General features: G+C 36.3%; 1 protein-coding gene across 1 annotated transcript in view; it reads left to right on the forward strand.

The window, feature by feature from the left end:
- Nucleotides 1-12,490, forward strand: part of cntn5 (contactin 5) — a 197,733-nt gene that overhangs the window by 130,921 nt on the left and 54,322 nt on the right. The window contains exon 7 of the mRNA XM_088920592.1: nucleotides 5,297-5,500. Coding sequence (XP_088776718.1) covers nucleotides 5,297-5,500 — 204 coding nt within the window. The remainder of the gene's footprint in view (nucleotides 1-5,296; nucleotides 5,501-12,490) is intronic.

Here is a 12,490-nt window from a genome sequence, read left to right on the forward strand (position 1 = left end):
ATACTTGTATTAAAGAAATGGAGTAAATAACAAATAGCATATTTTCTTAAAAATCATGCTATTTGTTCTTCATGTTGCTACTGCTTATGGGAACTAGTTCCGGGTTTAGGTTTCTAACATAAATATTTTATTTGCGATTGGCAGCAGATGTAAGGAGGGAAGGCAATGTGCATAGGTCTCAGTACAGCAGGGGTGCTTCCCACGGTTTTTCTCTGTGCTGTGTAGAATTCCAGTCATCTATGATTTGAGTTTCTAAATGTAGTCCTGAGGTCCTCTCACCTAGGGTCAATCAATCTCTCAAAAACACAATTGAACCCTTAATTAACTTAATAATGGGATTAGTTTGAACCAGTTGATTGTTTTCATCTCTCAAGTGCAGGTATGCTGGGGGTTGTCTTTTAACCTGACATAACGTCATTCCAAACTTTTAATACCACAAAAATATTTGCTAATGGTCCCATCAAGCAACCTATTTTTTCTTCAAATGAGTAATTAAGCTCGGCTGAAATGAAAACCAGCAGGTGCATGCACTTCCAGGACCAGGATTGGCAACCATTTAAAAAAAAAAGTATATGATCATGACAATATAAAGTGAATAAAAGTAAACAAGAGATAATAATCCCAAAGTCAAAATGGAAGCAAAATAAATATTGAATAGTCTGCTATGTATATACCAATTAAGTGCTGCATTCATAAGGTGTGCAACAGTAATGTGGTAATAAATGACCTCCATTAAATATTTGCATAAGGATTAATGAGTATTTAGAAATAATGACAGACAAAAAAGCAACATGAAAAATGATGCAGAGAAAAGAAAAGAGACCTGGGGTTTTATTTATCTTTTATTTATCTCATTTGTGGTAGGAGGGTTTATTCACATTAATATGGTTTATTGACTAAGAAAAGTATATAATTAAAATGGGAGAGTAATTGGAAACAATTTAGAGGCAGTGGGATGTAAAATGTTCTTTAATTTCATACTTCAAATCATCTTGAAAATAATTAGAATGACATTTTTTTTAGCCAGAGCCTTATATACAATGGCATAATCTGACATACAGTACAGTACAGTACACCTTATGCCCTTATCAGAACCCTGGTGCAAACACTCCATTGTATCTACTGTACAGTATATAGTCTCTTTGTAATATTATTATTTTTTAAAGGGATCTCATCTTTTGGGTGCAGCAATGTAAATTATTCAAGGGGTTGTTGGATGTTGGAAAGGTATGGCTATTTTATTTGTCTTTCATTGTTAAAACTAAAGCTTGGCTGTATATACCAAGTTTTTAGTAACGTTTGCCTAGTGCATCATGTAACATACTGTAGGATCAACATCTCATAAAGGAAGAATTCCGGTTGACATAAACACCTAGGAAATATTACAAATGAGAGGAGGCCATTTGTAGAGCAAGCCATCTGCTCTGTTTGGTAGTTAGTAGCTAATTGAACAAGATGTCAGTTTTTCATCTTCAACAATATGACTGGGAAGTTTGTTCCAAGTTGATAGTGAAAAAGTTCACTGGCTTGAGTTTGTCAGATCCTTTCGAGGATTTTGAATATACTTCGATCATGTCCCTGTTGGAGACTTAAAAGGTGTGATTGTAGAGCAGCAATATCATTTTTGGAACCAAAATTGTAAACAGCACACTTTGTAGCACATGCATGTTTTAAGAATGCTTTGTTTTCGTATTTTTGTATTCTCTCCTGTCCGTAGCACCACCTTTAAAGAAATGCAACTGTCTTCCTTTTTTGTATTACAAAACAAATACACTAAATGACAATAATTTGATGTTTGTGTATAAATAATGTGATGTTTTAGTGTAAATTTGCAACTTTTTATACAGCTTACATTTCACCTAAGCCCTGTTTTTTCTTAGACCTCCTGCCTCCCACGCGTCTATTGGAAATGGAGGCAGTGATCAAAAGGAAAAAATAGATTTAAATAGCAAATGAACTACCCAAATGGAGATGATGCTCATAAGAACTACATGAAAATTGGATTCTTATATTGGTGTTACAGTAAACTTTCTAAACTCTATGTGTATCACAAACTTTTAAGAAGGGATTAATGATTTCAACATGTAAATGATAACTTAGACTGGAACAATTTACAGTGGGAAACAGTGTTTAACTGAAGAAACAAGGTAATATTATAAAATTACAGTTAAGAATGAGCAATACTAAAACTGGTACTGATTCATCAGAGCTGCCTTGTCACAGCAGCAGTTTTTTCCTTCTTTGAAGTAAACACTTGTGTTGTTAGAGAATATGTTGTGCTTAGTATAGAACATGCATTCAGAAAACTATCAAGACAGGTTTTTAATTCCATAAGGAAATCAGCTTTAGACTTTTTAAGCCATCAGAGAATTTTTGTGGATAACTATCTTGGTTAATAATAGAACTGATATGTCAAAGTCAGATCCCTGAGGAACCCCAATTTAAACAATAAAGGGACAAGACTAAAAAGGCACTATTGTAATTAAAATCTTCTGACAGTTAATTAGGAGCATTCCCAAACAAGAGAAACAAAAGGAGTTTTGTTTATAAGATAAATATTCATAGCTGCCCCAGACAGCTCACTGCTTGACGACTGGGGCTGGAAGCCATCAAAATCAGTATCCTCATGCAATTTATCAACATTATTATACCTTCATCTAAAGGTTCAATATATTCTGTTTGGAATATGAAAAAAAGATTATTGCAACCACAGTTTTACCTTAAAATTACTGAATGATGCATTTTGCTTTTAATATATTCATAATGCATCAGTTGAGCCAGGCCTGAAGCTCAAGATAGTGGTCTGGACTAAATCTCTCAATTAGCCCAGAGGAGTGGTGAATTACACAGAGTCTGTCTTGATAGCATCTTTCCCTCATATGGAATCCAGCTCATTCCAAGTGCCAATGTTTTATTTAGACCAACTATACCTCATTCTGCAGCTTTTCTCAATAACAGGCAGCCATCTTGGCTCACGGCCACACCATTGGAGCGGGTATTTAGTCATGTTTGGAGCTTTCTCCCAAAATATCCCAGCAATGCAGTCTAAATACTAAAACTTCTGACAATATTTAGCTTTCTATGTTTGAATTGATGTGGTATCTTTCTACTATGAATGACAAGTTACATTCTTTTAATCTTTTAAAAAATTAAATGAGAACCATCTTAACAATGTATTTTTCAATATATGTGACATGTACAGTATATCTTGAGATTATACTTACGGAATTACTGTATATGTAGAGAAGGATATGCTATTTTCCAATAGAATGTTCTTGTAATATTCAGGAGAGAAGAGTGAGTGTCTTTACATCAAATATACAAACTAGATACTGGTTAATAAACCTAGTTTTTTAACCTTTCAACCATTCAGTGGAAGACTTTGTTTTGCAATTCAGCTAAAATGTGAAAAGGTTTGAATGTAATATTGATGGATGATGTTAAATACTGTATGACAGGCACAGAATAGAACCATTCCGAACTCACCAATCCTCTGCATTTATCATATTCTGTATTCTTAAATTAGGGGTTAGTATGAAATGTCTTCTATAGTGCAGTCCCTGTATATTGAAGTTGATGTCCACAGTGATGTTTCCTTCTACTCTTTAATCTTTCAAGGACTCCTTAGGCATTCTAACTTTGAAGATTGCCTGTTATTTTATACTGCTGCCAGTTTTCTTAATTTTATATCTAATGAAACCTGGAACACTTGACAGATGACAAGTCAGTGCTGTAGGACTTAATTTTCTTCACCTGATATTCTGTTGACATATTTTCTGGTATTCATAATGCTGCCATCTAGCTTCAGGCAAATTGACTTCAGCTTGGAGTTAAGCAGACACAATTAATGATGATCTTTTTTTGTCAAAATGTCATCCTCTGAATCAGCTGGCCTTGACACTACACTTCATTTCTGTTGTACTGTGTGATAAAGTAGGACACACAATTGTGTCATTTGCCTTCAGCAAACTGATTTACCTAAAGCAGGTTTCCAGACTCTTTTCTAAAAGCAGAGTAGTATTTTTAGAGATATCAATTTCAAATCAATAACATAAAGAGTATTTATCCAGCATAATTTTTTTATGTATAATTATTATTGCTGTGGAGTTATGCTATATAGCATTGTTGTAACTGTTGTTAATATAATGTTATTCTTCAAGACTAATCTCCAAGAGGTTATCTGAAGAACAAAAAATGCTGTAGATAATGATTAATATTATGGTGCTCAGTTTGTTTTACTGCTTGGATTGTATATCTGTTTAATTGTCTTTTGAAGACTTCTGTACTGAAAGATGTTTTAACATTTTTAATAATATTAGTGAAAAATAATTGCCAAAATGACAACCCCACCCCCCACCCCATCCCACACAATTGTTCATGGTATTAATTCCCTTCACAGTACATTCCCAGGGTTTACTCACCAGAACCCTGTAATTCAGAAAGATTAGGAGCAAAAATCAGCAATTTAACCATGAAATAGATCCCAGTTCATCTTAACAAGAAGGTTGAGAGAGGCAGGACTGGATTGTAAAGCAAACTGTATTTTGTAGCCAATCTATGTCACTGAGCATTAACAACACTGACTTACTGATATTCTGCTGTTCAGGTAGATTTTGGGATGGCTGGTGACTGTACTGCAGAGAGACAGATTCTGTCTGTGTAGAGAGGCACATATTTGTCATACAGTTCCACTGTTATTACAGCAGACACTGCCCTGACACACTGATTGCAGGACTGACACTCTTGTTTTACAGACTATTCGCTATTCAGATGATAGTCACCACCTTAAAACAAAACTGACTACATATATATGATTTTAGTGGATTGGAACAGAGTATTGATATTATGTACACAATATCCATGGTGTTAACCATGTACTAAGAGACTAACTCTGCCTCAAGTTTTAAATGACTAGGGGAGCTTACTCAGCTGCTAGTGGACACTGACCTTCTGACTAACACTTATACTCTGTCTGAGAGGTGTGAGAGGGAGTAGGAAGAGAGATGGGAGAGCAGAACTAAGTAGGCAGTTCAGGGACTGGAATGGAAGATGGAGAAATTTATCATGCTGTTTTTTTTATATTATTATTCCATTACTTTTATTCTAGATTATTTTACTTAAATGAAATACAATTAAATAAAAAGGCCAAAAAGCTTTATAACAGTTAGGTACATAAAACTTTATTTAAATTGGGTATCAGGTACCTTCCTATACCAGAATAACTCATTAAATATACAGTATAAAGTATTACAAGAGAACAATGCGACCTTTCTCTGTTCTTTTTTTGTTCTTTCAGAGATCACATATAGCTGGGTTTTTAATGAGTTCCCCTCATTTGTGGCAGAGGATAGCAGGCGATTCATCTCCCAGGAAACTGGAAATCTCTACATCTCCAAAGTTCAGCCCTCAGACGTTGGCAGCTACATCTGTCTGGTGAAGAACACAGTGACGAATGCGAGGGTCCTGAGCCCACCAACACCACTGACACTGAAAGCAGACGGTGAGGTTCTGACATTCATTTGGGCCAGTTTTCACAACTTTTAAAAACACCTTACAATTCTCGCAGATGCTCATACTGTAGTTCTTCTAAAGCAAAATGAAGTGAACTCATTATTGAAAGGGCTTGCCCTTTGTTGCCTCTTCAGAAGCTGTCTTCAGCTCTTCCAAAGTACTGTAAAATATCTAGCCTGTGGTCTGGAGTCTGTTTTGTTGATTATGGTTATATTAACACTGCTCCTATTATATTACTAATAATTAACAGTGTGCTCATTCTGTTTGACGTGAGACAGTTTTTCAAACTTTGTTTAAGACTGAGGATTATTCTGAGCAATGATATTGTAACGCAACGGGGGCTCAGGCAGGCGCCCTTGCCGCATCAGGTCGGTCCCACACCGTCCGGGGCTCGAACCCGGGACTTCCCCGTCTCTCTGCAGCGACCTAGCCCCGTGAGCTAAAGAGAGATCTCTCTACAGCCCAGTAGCTGTAGTCCTGCTATCACAGGGAAGGGCGGTGACGTCACCTGCTCTCGTACGCCGGCTCTTACACAGTACCTGTCGGCCGTAAGCGTTACACTCTCCCCCGCTTAAATCACCGTCCCCGGCGAAGGGCTATCCCACCCCGCTTCTGACACCAATGTAACGCAACGGGGGCTCAGGCGGGCGCCCTTGCCGCCTCAGGTCAGTCCCACACCGTCCGGGGCTCGAACCCGGGACTTCCGCGTCTCTCTGCAGCGACCTAGCCCCGTGAGCTAAAGAGAGATCTCTCCACAGCCCAGTAGCTGTAGTCCTGCTATCACAGGGAAGGGCGGTGATGTCACCTGCTCTGGTACGCCGGCTCTTACACAGTACCTGTCGGCCGTAAGCGTTACAATATGTTTGGTATCAATTACTTGATTGCACTGATTGGTTCCATTTTTGAAGCCAACACAAAAGCAAACTACAGTTTATGGTTCTCTGCCAAAATGATATTACATTAGTGATACCATTCAAATGAAAGAAATAACTGCTATAAAAGGTAAATGTTCAAATGTTCAGATTATTGCTTGAAAAGCAAGGTTGACTCTTGTTTATAAGGTTTTCTAGGTCCTCAAAACTAGTAAGTTATTTGTGTAAATGATAAGCTGCAAACATAAAGTGTATGTCTGCAAAGTAAAATGTGATCAAAGCCACTAAATAGAGGTCGAATTACCTCCAACACTATGCTTTACAGTGCCAACTCTCATTTACCATGCTTACTATCGTATTTTTTGCTAGATGACCAACAAATCTAAATTGTCCAGCACTCTCTTGAAACTGCTCTTCTCTCAGTTTCTGATGTCCTTCAGTTAGCTCACACTGCTTAACTCTCATCTCTTTTAATCCGCCTTGACCTCTTTACTGCCTTTCACATCAGGGATCATATTACCTTGCTGTCAACATGTACTGACCCAATAATCTCCTGGTTCTCATGCTATGTTTCTGATCACATTTCCTGGATCTTGTGGCACAGCTTGCTCTCTGAACCTCATTCACTCTTTACTGGTGTTCCACAAGGCTCTCTGCTGGGCCTCTGCTATTCTTTCTTAACCCCCACCCTCTGAGACTTCTGTTCTCCTGCTACAATTTTCATACCACTTCTATATGGATGATGCTCAAATTGTCTTTTCTTCTACTCTCTCTGATACCCTTGTCTGCTCCCACATTGATGCCTGTCACCCAGCATTACCATCATCTTAAACTTACACATCTCTACACATCTGACATCCTTTTCTTCCTTTCTTCTGCCTCTTCATTTGACCTCTCCATCTCTATTGCAATGGACTCCAACCCCCTCTCCCCTTCTTCCTTATTCTTGAATCTTTCTTCTGTGTCACATCATATTTCTCACTTCTGTGACTTCTTCCTGGTCAATAACTCCATGGCCTTCCTAGCCAGTGCTACTAACCCTCTCTTACTCATTCTGAATTCTGATGCTAGCCAGGTCTTTTTACCTTCTTCTTTTCTCTGAAGCCACAGAACTGCACCAATCCCTCCATTTGCTCCCTATAAAACACTTGTTAGCTACCAGTAACTCCAGACTCTTCCTCCTCTCCATTTCCACACCTGTTTAAATACAGTACAGTAGGTGTTGTGATACATTATCTTGTACCACCAACCATTTCTGCTCAGTAGTATCCCTTCTTTACTGCAATCACTGCTTTTACTTTCATGCTGTTTGTTGCTTGATGGACATTTTTTCCATCTTCTCTGCACTACACAGGCATTGCATCTGTAATGTGCCTGTTTTTCTTGTCATTTGTATTTTTACTTATTTTTCAGCTTTTTATTGTGTTTGAATTATTTATTTTTTGTATTTACTTTATGTGTTGTCATATGCATTTGGTAAGCCACTCTAAGAACATCAGCTAAGAAAACAAATAATAATTAGCTTAGAATGTTTCATAGAACAGGGGAGCACCTTGTCAGCATAGAAATAGAATCATTAGTCCAGTCTATTTGGAATTTTGCTCTTTTGCAATATTCTCTAAGGAGCTGAGATGGTATTCTTTCTGTAAAGATCAAATACAGGGTTTATTTCAGAGCTTTTCATCTGATTACAGAGAGAATGGTCCATCATCTGTCCTGCAGGTGCTTGTCAATGACAATGTTACAGAGCCCTTTAAATGGCATTCCCAATGTGCTTGTGAAATGAATCCCAAACAACTCCAGTTGCCTTTACAGTATCCTCACAGGGAATTCTGCCTTTATTTGCTACAATAGAATCATGTCCCCTCCAGCATTCTTTTATATTCCTCACCATTTACATAACCTCTCTCCCACTGCAAGAAGCTCTCCTCTGGGAGACCTAGCTAGCTGCAAAAGGCATTACCATACAGAATTGTGTTGTGCCTTTCATTTGTGAAAGCTCCAAATAACTAAATCTTTTAACAAGCCTATATCTGTAATGAGAGTCAGGTACAGTGACAATAAATAACAGGGAAAAGGTATCTGCAGTAAAGCAGATGAGGTTGATCTAAATACTGCAAAGAACACTGGAATTTGCTCAATGTATGAGGCTTCAAAAATGTTAATTAAATGATAGCACACATATTTGCAGAAATATGCAGAAAATATTTATTAGGTTTTATCCTTAGAAGACAATGGAGCAGGTTTGACTTGTGTAATGGGCATTTTGCCCACAAGGGAAATAGAGGCCAATATGGTATTATACGTGCCTATTAACCAGTCTTGCTTCTCCTTTGCATTCTTATGCAAAAGCCTTGAGAAAAAAAATGCCCTACAAGTTTTATATGACATTGCTTCTTCTCTCGGTTAAGGTGGGTCTCTCATAACGGGGCTGGGTCTTGTTCATTGCAATATGGTAAATCCCATACTTACATTGTGTGCCTTTGTGCATTATTAAACTGTAAATAAAAACTGTTACTGTCGCAAGTTTACATGTGTCCTGCTGTAACTCAAACTCTGTTTTTAAAAACTATGAGGTTTGTTTGTACTAATCCTGAGCGTAAGAAATGCATCTTTAACTAACAGTTTGCTAGAGCTGTTGATTATGCTGCTGTTAATTTAAACTTAATTCAAAACATTTGTCATTTAAAACAATTATATTCATTTTTTAAAATATAGATGGATTGTATATCATTGTATTCATTTCATTATCATTAATGGTGTTTATATTTAAAATTACATACTGTGCAGATTGAAGTTTTCTTTTTTCTAAGTTCATTTTTTGACACTTGCAGCTTAGCATGTAAAATATAATAACACACTCATTCACTGTCACTGTCACTGTCACAAGTGATTAATGGATTTTTTTAACCAATCAGAGAAGTATGCAACCAACAACGTTTATCTGCAGTTCAAATTGAAGAAATTGAAGATAATTGAAGAAATGTGGTCAATAGGCAAATAATCTGAAAATAAGATTGTATGACCCCATAGCTATATTGACGCTGTTTGCTGTGGAGAGAGGTACAGGTACTTTACTTTCCATCACAACTGGCTGTTGAGCTTTAACTACACTTAGCCAGTGCTGCATGATTCCCCAACATGAACATTTCTGCTGTTCTCAGCTCCTAAACATTTATGCATACGTTGATGCTGCATAGCCAAAGCTAAAAAATGGTTCGAATGAAAGGTGCTCTTCTGTGGTTGCCATTAGAATTCCAGCGGTGTAGACAGGCACAGACTGTAAAACTTTATTAGCCTTTCAGAGAGAAATTGCCAATAATTTCTTTTTAAAATGGTGCTATTAGAATTTGCTGCATTATAATTAACTCAAACTGAAGGGCATACAAGTTTATAGTTGACACAGATTACTAGAGCAGTCTTAATGTCCTGCTATATCAAACAACTGTTTGTTGTATGAATCTGCAACGTTTTAGCATATTTATTTCCCACGTCCCACCACGTAGTGTGGTGCAAAATCTTCAGGTTCAACATGAAGTGTAAGATAAGCTCTGTAAAGTGAAGGTAAAAACATGTATGACACGCTGTAAAGGTTTGAAGAGTTATATATATTTTTTTTTTACTTGCTGTTAAATATATTTATTTATAAATATGTTTAAATTGAAAAATGATGGAACTTGGTCAATATGTTGTATGGAAGGGCAGGGCAGAACTAGAAACATTTACTAATACAATTTAAATTTGTCACAGAAAAGACAGATTTGTATTTTCCAAAAGCTATCAGTGGAGGTAATCTTGGTAAGAATAGGACAAGGCAATTTTTAAGCCAAAAATAACAGGACACAGTAGTTAATCTTTTATGTGTGAAATTCACTGCAATATTATGTATCATTTTACAGTATTTAGAGATGCAAAATAACTTCTTTTCACAGTGTACATCAGTTGCCTTTTTTGTATATACTTTAAAAGTCTGCATTAAAAAGCAGTGTTTCCCACTAATGACTACCAGATTGAAATGTATTTCAGTCTCTAAGTTACATTAGACTGCTGATGTGAAAACCATACCTGAAACAATGGATACATTCTCCAGAATTAGTTTAAAAGCTTTTCTTTTTAATTAGTGAAGTCCTCCTACAGTACATCTACAACATCTGTTTTAGAGAAAATGGAAATGCAAAAAAATAGAAAATCTCAATATATGTTTACAATTGAGGTAATTAAGTTAATTTGAATACATAAGAACTAGATATGTGCATTCTGTATGAAAACCTGTTATTAGTTTCTTTTTCATCAATAAATGTGCTGAATGTACAGTAGTTGTGAGAATAAGTATGTATTTAGGTAAGTTATTTTCATGTTAGTTTTCCTATCAGAATTCCTGTGCCTTCTGTGAATAATGTTATGTGAATGTGTTACATTCTAAACTAGTTTAATACTAAATCTTTCTTTGAATTTGTGAAAGTAGAAATCTTTAACACTTGCTTTAAAGAAGGGGACTGGAAAGGTGAAATTTGCATTGAAAAAATACATTTTAAAACCTCCCTGTATTGAACTTTTACTGGATTTACTGTGAAACAATGATAGACACTGGAGCTTGTAAATGGAAAAAATGACAAAATTAAATGATACAAAAACTACATCAAATCAATGCAATCATGTGTTTCCAGTGACACAGGACACACTATGCTTATATCACACATTTGCTTCATTGATGAAAATGAAATTAATTTGATGGCAACGTCAATGTTAACCGTGTGTAATACTGTACATGATACACTGATAACTGTACAGTAAGTACTGGAGTGTTGTAGACTGTGAAGAACATGCACTTGGCAATTAAGGATTTAGACAACCAGTTTGACAACTGTGTGATGCTTAGATGGACAATGGAATAATGGAAAAAGTAAGCAATTTTGGAATTGTTTACTGACGTATTTTACATCAAATGTATGTGCATAAGAAGTTGTGCTGTATTTTTACAGGAAAAATAATAAGCATCAATCTCATCTTATTCATTATCATAATTCCAACAGGCCTCTGAAAGAAGAAAGACTGGCTCCAATGCAGTGGCACATTATACGCCAGGACTGTTTATTTGAACAATGCCAAATGATATGATTGCTTGCTTCAAAATGGATATACTGATTTTTTTTAAAAAAACATGACAGTAAATGGAAGCATATCCTCCTGCTAAGACTTACAGAAAACTACTACTGACATGGCATTTTTCCAGTGCTGTATTTAATGGGGTCAATTAGGTTTTGTCATGCTGCATATACTGTACTATCCTTGTAAAATGTTGTCTCTGTCTCTGCTCATTTTGGTTTCTGTAGGCCAATTCTAACATTATTTTAGATAAGAGGTTGGTTTGCATGGTGTTCAATAGATGCAGAGCATGCATCACTTTAAGCTTCATTAAGAGTAAACAGCCATACCTCAGCACCAGGATCCACTTACAGAACTTTTCCTGCAATGCTGTGAATTCATGTAAGTGTCCAACAGATTACTGAAGAAGGGAGACAGTTCTGCCTTAGGGACATTTGTGTTGTCTGTCAGCTAAAAATGACAAGTGGAGACTGGTTAACTGTAATAGGCTTGGATGAGAGGCTAATTCTATACACATCCACTTTTTATACACATCACATTTTTATTACTAGCATCTTTGTATTTATAATCTGCTTTGATAGTTTTTTTTTCTTTAGCAAACGGTTTCAAATAGGAAATAACAAATCCAAAGATAAAATCTACAAGTTTGGCAGTTGTGCTATTGCACAAATTACATGGAATGGGAGTTATTATTGAACAGATGTTCACCTGAGTAGAAGCAAGTTGTTTACTTCCTTCTGAGATTTGCTTCAGGTCCATGATTGCACACCATGAAAACAATGACAAGAAAAATCAACTCCAAAAGCAATGAAAGTTACTGAGTATTCTACTAAGGTATAAATTGTTTAAATTTGTGTCTTCAGGACCAGTTTGAAACCTTTGAAGTGGGACCTTTTTAAAATGACAAAGCCATACAGTATGTAAAGAAAAGCTCTTTCTGGAAAGCAACTTGACTCATTTATTGAAGGATCACAAACAGGCAACTCCCCTAGTCTGAACCG

Source organism: Atractosteus spatula, chromosome 7, assembly GCF_055471065.1.
Source record: "Atractosteus spatula isolate fAtrSpa1 chromosome 7, fAtrSpa1.hap1, whole genome shotgun sequence".
In the NCBI taxonomy this organism is placed as follows: Eukaryota; Metazoa; Chordata; class Actinopteri; order Semionotiformes; family Lepisosteidae; genus Atractosteus; species Atractosteus spatula.